A 13,876-nucleotide genomic window follows, 5' to 3' on the forward strand; every position below is an offset into this window, starting at 1 on the left:
CAATTACATTCGAGGCAGTTGGTGATTGTAGCCCATGTATAAATCTGATCATTCTCTGTCACGGGGGCGTGAAATTCTAGGTACTTTAATGTACTACAAGACCGTGACAACTTTGGTTTTAAAAGTCCAAGCGTGGGCTTAATAATGTGTAATTAAACGTGTAATTAAACGCGGCATGGTGCCTAGCACATAAGCGTAATTAATCCCTAGGCCCAAAGGCATTCCAAGGAATTAAAAGAGTGGTTGTTGGGAAATGATGACGTGGCATTTTTAATGGGCCCCCTAGAGGGCCATGTACCTTCAGTGGCCCCCCTAGAGTTCCAGGTGGCTCTAGTGCCTTCTACATGCTCCTTTGCCATTCCTGGACCTTCCTGGGCCTTCTAAACTTCACATGTGTGGTTTTCTCTCTCATCTTCTCCCTTTGTTGAGATTTTGGACTGGTTTTTCAGCCTCCTTCAGCTGAATTCCGTTTTTCTTCATAACTCCTCACCCGTTTGGATTCCTCGACTTCCGTTTGGCCCGATGGCTTCCCCTCTGCCTCCCCTTCGTAGTGATATGCTTTTCCCTCCGTGCGTTTGGTAGAACGGGCAGAGCTGAGCACTTCTTTTGCTGGACGAATTTGCAAAAGTGGTTTTTTCTGGACCTTTTTGCTTCTACCGCCTCCTGGGCCTCTCCTCTTGCAAAGCTACAGCTTTCTGTTGAATTTCGAGTGGTCCGACGTGCTGGTTGACTGGTTTTTCTCAGTTTTGGAGGACTTTCCGGCGATGAAACTTCTCCAAAACCTTCTCAATGCATTCCTCTCTGAAGCACGCTTCTTTTGAGCCCAAGAACTCCCACTTCTTCGCGACAGAAGTGTTTCTTTTCGCATTTTTCAGTGGAATTCTTGCTGGTCGGCTCTTGTAAATGCTCTTTCTTCATGCCTTTGCACTCCTCTTTGGCTGAGAATGCAATTGGGCATTGGCTACTATGTCCTCTTGGCGATTGAGGACTTGGTTCGAGTCTTCAGGGCTTGGTGAGTTGTGATTTTGCTACTGCAATTTCTTTTTGCCATAAGCTATTGGTTGGCCTCGTGTGCCGCCTCTTTCTTGGCTCACAGGTGCCCAGGCAGTGCTACATGAGTCATTCTTTGGTTGGGTACTTTGCTGATTTTATTTCGGAGCTTTGAAAAGCTTTGTGAATGCCATCTGGAAACCACTCAAGGAGAGTGCAGCTGGGGTGCAGTGTGATTGCATCTGGACAGCCAATGGAATTGCACTCGGAAAAGAGAATGCCTTTGGGTTGAGCCTACGGGTTAAGTGCACTTATGTGATGGTGTTATATGCTTGAAAGCCTTGCGAAGGCTTAGTGAATTGGGGCTGCGTGCTCAGTTGCAGGGAAGGTCTCCCAGATGCAACTTGTAATCATTTCACTGTGAAATATAAAGAAATACCGAAAGGGGCGCCACGGTGTTTGGGGCCAATCGGGTGCACTTGTCTATGTCTGTTGAGCAGGGGCATTCTAGCCTCCATCCCTTTTTCAGTGGTTTTGTTTGTGAACAAATGGGTAAATGCCAAATGGTGATCATGCAATGGTTAATGGTTGTGATATATGCTTTGTGAGCTGTAAATAAGTGCTGAAGTGATTAAAGGTTTAGTTCCACTGCCCTCTGAGTGATTAGAGGCCGGTTTCATTCTCTGCTTCTCATCTACTCATTTCACAAACAAGGAGAGCTTCCAAAACTGTTTGATATTGTGTCTAACTGATCGTTTTGCACTAAGTCATACCACTGACACACATACTGATCCACAATCAGAGGATCAAGGAAGGTTACAACCATTTCATGTTTGAAATCTTCCCAAGTAGCCATAGCTGGTCCCAGTGTCAACTTCTTGAAGGTATTGTCTCCACCATGTGTGAGCATACTCTTCAAGAGGTAGGACTGCAAACTGAATCTTGAAAACATCTTCCCTAGAACTTAATTTGAAGTAGTCCTCCAGCTTGCTTAGCCATTCTTGCAGCGAGGTAGACTCCCCCTTGAACTTCTATAACGAGGTAGACTCCCCCTTGAACTTCTATAAAACAATCTTGTCCTTAAGGCTTATAGTCCTTGCCCATACTTGTCCCCTTTGACCTAACCCTTTCTGGAAATCACCCTGTGTAGCCTCACAAACTCTGTGAAGGTCATGGCTTCAATCAAATCAAGGTCTAGGTGATTATAGGCCAACAATTGTTGAGATAGGCGTTCACATCTCCTAAAGGTAGCCTGGATATACCTTGGAAGAGCTGGGTACATCCTCAGGGCCTGCTCGTATTCTGAACCACCAGAGTGGGCTGTGTTCCATGAGGGTATAGACTTGGGAGAGTGTTGTGATGTGTTCTTCTAGCTTCAGCCATAAATTCACTCCTGCTATGATCTATTCCAGCCTGACCTTGATCCAAAGGCCTCTTGAGTGGTTCTTCCCTGGCAATCTCCTTCCCTTTTGACTTAACCCTGCTCCTAACTAAGTTCACATCGCACCTCATGGTCCTTAACTGAGTGAAAGCATTGTCAAACTTAGCGTTGGAGTCTCTTTCCACACCTTGAACCCTCTGTTCCAGCACTCAGTTGAGCTGCCCTAATTGGCCAAATAATTGTTGCTGTTGGTCCACAACCTGCTACATCAGTTTGCTCTGTTTGTTCATCATTTTGCTCTTGCTGCTCCAACATGACTGCCATGGAACTCTCAAAATCAAGCTTGGCCTTGCGATGAGGGGACTTGGATGGTGAGTGGTCATGGGATCTTGGGGAAGGACTCTGAGATTTCCCCATAGGCTCATGCTCATTGGCCAGGTCATCATCCCTAAGGGCCAATGCTTCAGCCTGGCCCATCAGTTGGGCTTCCTCATACTCCCCTTCAGGTCTGCAATCCCTTGTAGACTTATCCTTAATGTGCCAGATCTCCTTGGAGCCATTAAAATTAGGAACAGAATACTTATTGTATACCAATTTTCTAATTTCCAGGTCTCCTTGGAGGCAGTCCTATGATCCAAATCAATTGGCAATCAAAAACACAGTCTGCAATTGTCTGAATAGTGTTTGGGCAGTACAGTCTTAGCTCTCTGTCTAGACACTGTTTTGAACAGGGATCATTATTTGAATTCAGACCCTGTTTAGAACACAGTGCAGAGAAACTGTTTGGATACACTATTTAGACTCAAAGGCACTGTTTGAACAAGGAATGCCACTGTGTATGAACACTGTAGAGTTACTGCTTGGAGAAATTCAATCTGACAGCAAACATCAACAGGAATCGTTGCAAAAGAAAAGTAAAAAACATCGCTGTTTTTTTTCCTTTTGGTAAACCTGGCAACAGCTCACAGCAGATAATGATACAAATAAAGCTCCTGGAAACCCAGTAATAGAGTAGCAAAGCTTCACCTGAACAATAGAAGCGTTCAACATTCTGGCAACCCGTAATAGTAGCTACGGATAGCTTGACGTACTGAGTTAGAAGGCAATTGACAAACGATGACTAAGTAGCCAGAAGCATAAACTATTATTACTTCAAATCAAATCTTCTGCCAAACAACAACGAACAATAGACTTTCTTGGTGATAAGGCACTAAGGAAAGCAAGAAGAAAAAAACAAATTATCTGATAAACCCATGACCAGAATGAATAGGGAGAGTGGTAGTGCAGAACGTAAGAAGTGTGGAGTTCGTTGGAGCTAGCTGACATCTCCATCGTGCATCACAACTAACCAAGGAGCTTAACAGAGGCCTATGACGGTCTTGATGATTCGTCCCGATCCTCAACCACACAACTCCAAGATCAGCCTGAAAGCTTAGTTGATACTAATTTTTAAGCTCACGGTGGAGGAGGAGGCGAGAGAGGAGACATGTGATGGAGACAGCTATGCACAACTTACAAGTCAATAGAATATGTGATATAGAAGGAGGATACATGCGTCCATTTTATAGGCTAAGCAAGCCTTATCTTCAATACTCAACCATAAGACAGATGAGGTCACACAGGAATCAAATCAAATCAAATCTAACAAGGTTCAAGTGACCCTTTACACACCCAAACAACACATGTGCCACAAGTAGGTGCCTAACGACACATTCACACTCACACTAGGACTCTAGGCCTAATTCCCACACACCTTGTCTACAACTTTTCCCAACATTGAGCTTGTGAGGAGGTTCAACAACCATCAGGTGCTTTAACCCTACAAATATGTTCAACTTGTCTCTTGTACTGCAAACTTTTTTAAACATGTCCTTAGACGAAGAGCCCTTATTTAAAAAAACCCCTTTGCTCAGCCTTAGTTTCCCACTTTTCAATTTTCCTGGGATCATTAAATTGTAAGAAATGCCTAGCCTGGCATAGACATGCACTCTCAGATGGAGATAAATTCCTCTCAGTTTTTGGATTTAGCAAGAGCCTCCCCTCAAGTCACACATGTAATTCTTCCCATACTCACAAGTTAACGGCTTGCATTAGAAGGGTAAAGGCATCCATGCCCCACCCCACGCCCCCCAGCCCCCCCTCCCCCAAACACACACACTTCTTTTTGGGTCAAAATGTTGATACTTTATATTATAAAGTAGCTTCCCTTGAATGGGGAGCTCACAAGTACATCAGCAGAAGATCTCACTATACGACAAGTATGCATTGTAGTCTATGTAATGAGTTTGCAAACATTTCAAAGAAAGATTGCTGCAAAGAGAGGCTGAAAAAAGGAAAGTCGAAAAAGTAGGATCACCAAAGACCAGCCGGAGCAATATGTCTACGTGCCAAGAGCTGCCCAGACGGAAGAACCCCTAGCATCACTCGCCACTGAAAAACCTATTGTCGAAGAGGAACTTTGGAATTCCAAGCTGCCACAATCTCTTCCGCTGATGTGAAAAAAAAAGAAACACAGGACTGTCCTCAGACAAACACAAAATGTCTCAGTACTTTACTATTGACCCTATACAATCATATCCACTTCTTCAGAATCCAACTCTAGAGACAAAATCGTATCTTCGGGACTTCTCCAGGATCAGTACTGTAATGTGGTAGCTCTCAAGGTAGAGCTTATGCACCGACTTTCAGAGCAGGTATCCAAAGCCCACAAGTAACAAGTCAACCTTCCACACAATCTGACTAGAACACACACAGACTCTTTGAAAGAGGGGAAAGACTACACAGCCCGAAACAGAGTGAACTTAGAACTGAACTTCCCCCCAAAAAACTCAGAAAACAGTCAGCCTCAGAATACTAAGAACCCACAGCCCACATGAAGGTTATCTTTGAGACTTTTCAAGACATCAACCCACAATTAAAATTCCACAGCCATGACTCATAAGCCTCCATCAAGAGCAACAGCTTGTAACTCTTGACGTGATCATAACTGCTCCTCAGCATCTCCTTCTCAAACACCGAGCTCCAGCATTCCTTAACTCTCCCCAAAGCTGCAATCAACAACCAAAGAGTGAAAGGGACTGGCTAGCAGGTCGCATCAATCATCTCTGCTCTTACACAACTACATCCAGCGTCTGTATCTTTCTCTTGCTCATAGAGTACTCCACACTCATAGCTTCATGTCGCCCACAGTCCTCCAGAAAAAAATCATACCATAGCTATTCCTCAAGCTTTACTAAGCAATAGCTCATAATCAACCACGTACAAGCCCACACGGAAGACACCTCAAGCAAAAACTTCGGCCTCTTAATCTCATGCAAGCCCACATCCCCCTAGCAAGCATTCCCGAGCAAATTCCCTAAGTCTTCATCAATAGCAAAACTGGTAACACGGTGGATGATTGAAATCCTATCATAGCCTCTCTCGCCCTGACGCCCAAGGTCTACAGTCGCGATGGCCTCCTAGTCATCATCAACTGCTCTCAGAAGCTCCCCATACCTGTCACGTACACATAATCATCACCGTAGCTTCCTTTACTCATAAACTCTCTTCATCGCACACAACGAACTGAGTCGCTCAGACTCCTAGAATCCGTCACCTCACTTCTCCTTCAACCACACTTCTGCGCCAAGGCACACCGTCAACCAGTGCAATGTCATCCTCGACGCTTCTACGTGCTCTGGGCGTAGCCATAGACTCTTCTCCAGCCCATCTATCACAGCTCTGCCACTTGCGTGGATGCAGAAATGGTCGAAGGTCCTCTTGAAATCCGGCACGTATGACTTTAGCTTCGGATTGATCAACTTCTTGGCCACAGTGTGACAAACACAAATGTGAGCACCTCTAACGATCAGCTTCCTGCAGTCGCGATCCTCCCATCAAGCATGCTCTCCTCCACAAGTTCATCTTCATCCCAGCCATCGTCTGGCTTCTACTGTGCGATCCTTCCCTGCTCAACAGCTCCTGTGGACATCCGGCGCCCTTCATCTCCTTCAACCCACGAGCTCGCGTACTCGTCCTTCATTACCCTCAGCGCATCCTCCAACCTTCTAGCAAGCATTCTTTCTTGCACGATCCTGCTCACCTCAGCCACTCCCCCTCAACTTCCCCGTTCTCCTCCCCTTCTTTACGTGATCATCCTCCGTGTGCCCACGAACCCCTTCCCGAATCCTCCTGCAAGCTGTCACCTTCATCTACGTCCAGCTCGTCGACTAGAAGCATCCCTTCATCCATCACGTAGCCACCTTTGCATGAGCAGGATGCCTTCCTAATCAGTCCAGCCACCTCAGCCTAATTTGCCACCTCATCAATGACATTTTACCACTCTCAAGACATTTCCCCCAAATCACGTTAAATGCACATTTTGGACCTTTAGTCACACAATTCCCACACACATTAGCATGCACATTTAAGCTTGCATGCTTCCCCATATACACACATGAAAAGCCCCTTGACATGGGCACCAGAACACATCAAATTCCCATAACATATAAGACCACAGTGACTCAGGAAAATATAATAAAACCCTTCATGACTTGACTTTACATGACCCCAAAAACATTTCATTTAACCACACACTGGACACCCTTGCTCTGGAGGTCTGGTACAACCACATTGCATTTCATCATTTCCCTGATAAGTCCCTGCAAAAAACTTTTAGTCTTTCAAGTTCAAAATAAAAAGGTCTTTTACATGTGCAGCCAGTTACATTGGCTTATTCACACACAACCCGCAAATAAACACTATCATGTGTTCAGTGTCTACCCTCATGCACAATCTATGTGGAGAAAAATATATATAGATTTTATCCTATCACCGCCACCACTTTGCCGGGCGTCTCATTTGCGAGAGCTGATTTGCCTTATTGGAAGCCCAAGGTGAGGGCGATAAAACCTTATACAAGGAAGGTACTGTAATGTTGGACAGCTTAATGACCACACTTTCTTTCTTTCTTTGGTGGGAATTTTCGTTGCTTTATATGTCACTATCCCAAAATGGGATGTGCCATAATACATCAAGAAAAGATCTCCGTATATTACAAGTATACATCAAAGTCTATGTATAGAGTTTGCAGACAAAAATATAAAGATTACTACAAGGAGTGCAACACACTTTCTTTCTTTTTTGTGAGAAATTTTCCCCCTGTATATTACAGAGTCAGCATCTCAAAGCAAGATGTGCTCAAATACATCAAGAGAAGATCTCAATATAGGACAAATATACATCTTGATCTATAGACCCTATTTGCAGGCAAGGAGTGTAACACACACACTTTTTTTTTTTGGTGAAATCTTTGATTGATTATATTATATGAGTAGCAACCTCAAAAAAAAGGGGCTACAATTACATCAATTGAAAATTTCAGTATATGCCAAAAAGACCTCATGATCTATGCAGCAAGTCTGCAAGCAATCAAAGAAAGATCGATGCAGAGAACGCCTAAAAAAGCCAAACAGAGAGAAAGTAGGATCACCAAAGACTTTACGATTCCTATATGTCCATAAAGTCCATAGTGCCCAGTAGCGAATCCAAACGAAGAAAAGATGAAACTCGTCTAGATGGATGAAACCTAAATAGCCAGAAGAACTTCCCAAACGGAACAGATGGGAATCTCGCTCGCAGGTGCTGTCGAAGCAGATAAAAAAACATACACACACACACACACGCGCATGCACGCACTGTGACTTCATCCCATGATACATACCAGCACAGCAAGTGGCTCATTTGTAACTATTGCCCTTCCATCTGCCTCATAAATATCTCGAATGCCCATGGTATCCGCAATGTATACAATTACCCCTTTATCCAACCTGTTCACCATTACATATTCTCTCTTTAAAATAAGATTTAGGATCTTCAATTTGATAAATTGCTAAAAGGTCATGAGATCAAGGGTCACTTGTATGGACTCCAATCCAGAATAAATGGTCCCCTTCAAAGAAAGACAACTGAAAAGGAAAAAGCCATGGTTACAACCAACAACACCCTAGCTGAAGTCAGCACATTACACAGAACATGGTGCATAGGGAAAGCCATACCACATCCTTGCAATTTCAATACCAGCCGGAAAAAGGCCTCCACTACACGATGAAAAAGAGAAATTTAGTATTCAAAATTACTGAGCTCATGTCATGCACCTACATATTGATGCCTAGCAATGCCATTCCAAACGAAAGTTTCTCTAACTACTATATCACATGAATTTCAAATCAACCAACATACATGCCTCATAGACACAATATATGCTGGATTGTCACATTACCAAGATAAAATTTCAATCAACAAAGTAGCCTCCTCAATGTATATAAACCCTTTTACAACAGATCTATATACCTTTGTAAGACTTAGAATATATCCAATTGTACAAATTGAGATTTTTGTTGTTCTAAATTCCAAATTCTACAATGAAAATAAAAGAGAAAAGGAAAGAAAAGAAAAATGAGCTAACAAATTTTTTTTTTTTTAAAGGTAGAAATACCAAGCAAGCATAGCAATGCTTATGTCATACCGGTTATGGAAGTTTAGCATGGTGCGCTGAGGGCTGGGGGCCTAAGGCAAGCCCCGCATGCCTTGGTCCGTCAAGGTCCTGGTATCTTCTCTGCTCTCTCATTAGTTACGAAGCACGGAGTCAACACACTTGAAGTGGTGCCAAATACATAAGGTGGAGGGCAGGAGTTCTCCATGAGTTGTCTGGTGGATGTTAGTGCCTCACAGAGAAGAAGGGCACTCAAAACAAAACAAAATATGTCATCATCAGTGGCCAAGCAAAAGCAGCTAAACTTGGTTCCTAAAGATCCGCGGTGTCTCTTTGGCAACAAATCCTCCAAAGAAGACTCATGGCATAGAGCTGGTCCACATTTTGCAAGCCATGCGTGCTAGATGCATGTTCATAGACCATGCATAGGACAACCTATGTTGTGCCAATATACACGCATCATAGACACAACAGATCCTCCATAGAAGACTCCTAGCATAGAGCTGGTCCACATTTTGCAAGCCATGCCTGCTACATGCAGCTTCATAGAGTATGCATAGGACAACCGATGTTGTGCCAATATACACACATCATAGATTGAATTCTAATATTGCCAAGCTGATATTCCATCAACAAAGTAGCTCCCCAATTGTACATAAGCCCTTTTCATAGATGTGTCTTCATAGACAATCTATGTTGTGCCAAGGGAAAGGCCTTTATGATGAGGCCCATTAGGTAACCTATCAAGGTATTACACCAGATCTTCCATAGAAGATAAGCGTGGTAGATGTGTCTTCATAGACAATCTATGTTGTGCCAAGGGAAAGGCCTTTATGATGAGGCCCATAAGGTAACCAATCAAGGTATTACACCAGATCTTCCATAGAAGAGCCATGGCATAGAGGTGGTCCACACTTTGCAACCCATGTGTGCTAGATGTGTCTTCATAGACAATCTGCATTGTGCCGAGGGAGAGGCTTTTATGAGGCCCATAAGGTAACCTATCAAGGTAAGAATAATGTAAACACTCTCAAGAGAGAGGAGAAAGAGATCCTGGAAGAGAAATATCCATAACAAGGTAGGTGAAACAATCCCGGAAGAGAACTATTCATAACAAGGTAGAGAAGACCCTTCATGGGCAACATTGTGCATAAGCTAGAAAACTAACAAACAAAGTTGGTTGCCTGGAGGAATACTTGTCTATAGCTAGCTAGTACCAATTACAAACGCAAGGCCAACTAGCTCGGCGAGCTAGTTACCCAGCTGATAAAACCTAACAGTTGCACCAATTTCTCGATTAGCAATAGCCCTAGCATAAAAACTTGTGAGCGGTCTCTGATTCTCAATCTCACATAACAAGGAAACCGTAACAAGGGGCATATAGGCAGTGTCTAGAGAGGACCTACAACATGAGTGTCGAATATACATGTTTACGCAGGCCTGCAGTCATGAATTGCATCTAAAACCTCCACTTAGTTCATCCTGCTGTGCCAAAATCACTTGTCACCAAGTAGTGGTTGCCATAAGTACTATGAACATCATTGTTCTTTCATCTGTGAGGCTGAGTAACTTACTAGTGGCTCCCATTTACTCAGCCTCATAGATGGAAGAACAATGGTGTTCTACTACTTACTGCCCATGAAATGCTCCCATTGCAAAGTGAAGGTCTAACTGCAGTAGACCTGATTGGCATCCAATCACTGTCACAAAACCTTTCAGCTGTAAGATTCCATATTTGCTAATAGAAAATCCAAATTGCATTGTTTATTTAATTTAGGTCCCCTTCCAATGGGTGTCCTTTAGGTGTGCCATATATGATTTACACAATGTACTGCACATGAGATACATATCGATGCGCACTAGCTGGCTTTAGAGAGTAACATCCACATCTTGCTGATCAACATCTCCTTCCTATTTCTATCCTGTCTGTCCTGCATGGGAAACTTCTTACAAGACCTTTTAATTACTAACTTTGGCTCCCCAAAAAATCATGAATTTGCTCTCATACTTCAATATCCATATATCAGGCAGTTGCCCCAAATCGGTCATCTCAAACTGCTTCACAATGCAGCTTTGAGCTATTCTATGAGAACCTGAGTCAAGATGAGCTCATCAATACATGGCAAGTTCATTTTCCTGCATGACGTATAGATTGGGGTCTGATGTGACCACCTGCACATCAACTGAGTGAATGAAGGCATCTATATCTGTCTACCAAAACCTAGGTCCCTGTTTAAGAACATATACATAGTTTGATCGGCTTCTGGATATTTAAGCCTCCTCGTCAAAGCCTTCACTGAGAAAGGATGAATTAAATCCATTTGCCATAAGGCCAAGTAAAAAGTGCTGCAAAAGGGAATACAGAGCTGACTATCGTAGCCTTGTTCCAACTGCCTTGACTTTCTTAAAACAGCCTCTTGCATCCAATGCACATTCTTCCCAGATCAAAGATCAACAAGCACCCAAGTGTCATTCTAGGACATGTAGCCCATCTCTTGCTTCATAGCATTGTCCAGTGAATAAAGGTAGCTTGTGCCTTTACCATAAACACAACCTTACAAAATGACAGCCATGGCGTACTGGATCTAAAGCATCCGCCATGTCAATCGTTTCAGTGTGAAAGGCCTTTGCATTGATACAAGTCATCTTGTAGTGCCCTAGATCTGTAGAAAGTTTTATTGCAGTAGGGCATGCTTTGCAATCAAATTCATAAAGATTGTTATGCATAGTGCCATTGCCAACAAACTGCATGCTTGAATCCTTCTGTGTGCACTTGTTTTGTGAATAGCACATCAAGTCCATCACACAAAAAAGACACAAACAGATTTTCTGTAGCCTTTGTACATATCGGATATGCATTATGTACATTAGTAGTTTCATGTGCTGCAGGCATAGGAAGAGTATCACAGCATTGTATGACTCATAGGACTATTCGCATGATTGAAACCACTCTTTTCTTCCAATCCTGCGCTGAATGGCCAATTGTGAGTTTTGTGAAGCTACATCCGGCTTTGTGAAGCCTTGGAATGCAATTGCTTGCTGACTCCTTGCCTCTTCTGAACACCATGTGGCCTCCAATAATTGATAGGTACATATGCATGTACAAATGCCCTATTAGGAAGGCTCTTATACCATTTGTGAAGTTTGTGGGAGTAGAGAAAACAAAACACTGTAGAGACCTTGAAAATGTTAAAATGATTTGCACACATTTGCTTATATAGAGATAAATTGGGTTTTGTGGGAAAGAACAAACTAACATTAAGTCCCCAAGAGGCAAATGGCATAGTGCCAAATATAAAGGGCAAAAAAATATTATTAACAAACCTATAGAATCCTTGGCAAATCTGGAATCGGATTCTAGAGGTGACGTCTACTAATACATGAGGACCCTAAACACTTGTTACACAAAATCATAACCTGAAGTTGACTCATCATTAGAATATTATCCAAATCATTAGAAGCATTATCCCCACGGAAAGTAGAAGAGCTGAAACAACAATGGGAAACCTAGGTGGAGGAAACCTCATCATGGGTAGAAGTAGCTCAAAACGGCCAAAAGGGGGGGGGGAATCAAACCCCTACATGAAACCACTTTAGCCAATGTTGAGGAAAGGGAAGATATACCTTCAAATGCAAAAAAACCACCGTAAGAGAAGTCAATATGGCTACTTCTCTTTGAGAAAGCCAGCTCATTTGTCTCTAATGCTTTGGATATTTCATACATTCGAAGCTAGATAATTCACCTCCAAAAGAAGGCCATATTAAAGGAAAAAGAAAACTTCATGGTGCAAATTTCATCGACATGCATCTAGATTGTGAAAATGAATGCAATATGAGGCCGAGAAAAAGGGGCATTAGGCTGCCTACAATAGCAATTGTCAAAGTGCAATGTTGAAGTGGAAGAAACAAGCATAAAGTTAGCAAACACAAGAAGCAAGCTGTCCCCAACAAATGACTTGCAAGAAATATATGTCCAATCAAAGTTGAAAGGACACCCCCGGCAAATCATTGTCCTGCAAATGACCAGCCCAAATCAAAGGGCAAATGTCTCACTGTTTGAGCAGCCATCTTGGCATTGACACTTGCAGACATTTGCTGTCATTTTTTGTCTAGCTCTTTGCATTGTAGCCTTGAGGCTGTGATACTTGCAGACCACTTTATTTTTTGGAGATTTTCATTTGCAATAGCAAACCATGAATCTTTTGGGATGCTTGTTGCTGAGGACAAGCTTGATGGCACCAATTATCCAATGCGGTCGTATGCGGTCGTATTTAATGTGCCACCTGTTGGTGACATGTCTCTTCATCACAGGCACCTACTACCACTTCAGCCACTTCTGGTTCATCTACCACTACTCCCTCGGTGCCTGCTGTCGACCCTCCAACACAAGAACAAATTCATTGAGATCAACGACATGCACAAGCACATGCAGTAATTGCCATGAATTGCAAGAGTTGTTATACCTCACATTCAGTCTTGCAAAACAGACTAGGCTGCATGGGACACTTTGGCCAGTTTATATCAAATATGCAATAAGACCAGAGTCGCTTGTTTGCACAAGTAGCTTGATGGGCAGCAGAGTCACCAAAGAGGGCTGCTTCCCCTCATGTAGATCCTTTGCTACTGATCACAGCAGCAAAGGACAAGGGGCAGAAAATTACAGCAAGCCCAATCCTACATCTGGTACCTCATCCTCTTCCTCTCTTGCCGATGGGAAGAAGAAGAAAAGATGCAATTATTGTAGGAAACCAAGTCATGACATCTTTGAGTGCCGGAAACATATTGCTTCCGAGAAGAAGCAGCAAGGACAGCAAGAACTTGTCACAAATACTCCAGCTGCTAATGTCACAAATACATAGGCAGCCAATCTTGCTCATGATGAGTGGGCATTTATTGTGGAGTGTCATTATAATCCTACTCTGCATGATTAAGCTTTTGCTGCCTCAGATTCTGCCTCACACTGATATTTTGATAGTGGTGCTTCTAAGCACATCACTTCCTGCAAAAAACTCTTTCACACATTGAGTGGTGTT

At 43.0% G+C, this 13,876-nt stretch overlaps 1 protein-coding gene across 5 annotated transcripts in view; it reads right to left on the minus strand.

The window, feature by feature from the left end:
* LOC147899447 (carboxyl-terminal-processing peptidase 2, chloroplastic-like) overlaps nucleotides 1-13,876 on the minus strand; it is a 156,963-nt gene that overhangs the window by 18,325 nt on the left and 124,762 nt on the right. For all 5 annotated transcript variants that reach the window (XM_087378393.1, XM_087378392.1, XM_087378394.1 and 2 more), the window contains exons 11-12: nucleotides 8,407-8,448; nucleotides 8,073-8,178 (exon numbers count right to left, since the gene is read on the minus strand). In XM_087378393.1, coding sequence (XP_087234519.1) covers nucleotides 8,073-8,178; nucleotides 8,407-8,448 — 148 coding nt within the window. The remainder of the gene's footprint in view (nucleotides 1-8,072; nucleotides 8,179-8,406; nucleotides 8,449-13,876) is intronic.

The sequence above is a fragment of the Dipteris shenzhenensis genome, chromosome 8, assembly GCF_047967505.1.
Source record: "Dipteris shenzhenensis isolate YYH24624 ecotype China chromosome 8, Dip_SZ_1.0, whole genome shotgun sequence".
Classification (NCBI taxonomy): Eukaryota; Viridiplantae; Streptophyta; class Polypodiopsida; order Gleicheniales; family Dipteridaceae; genus Dipteris; species Dipteris shenzhenensis.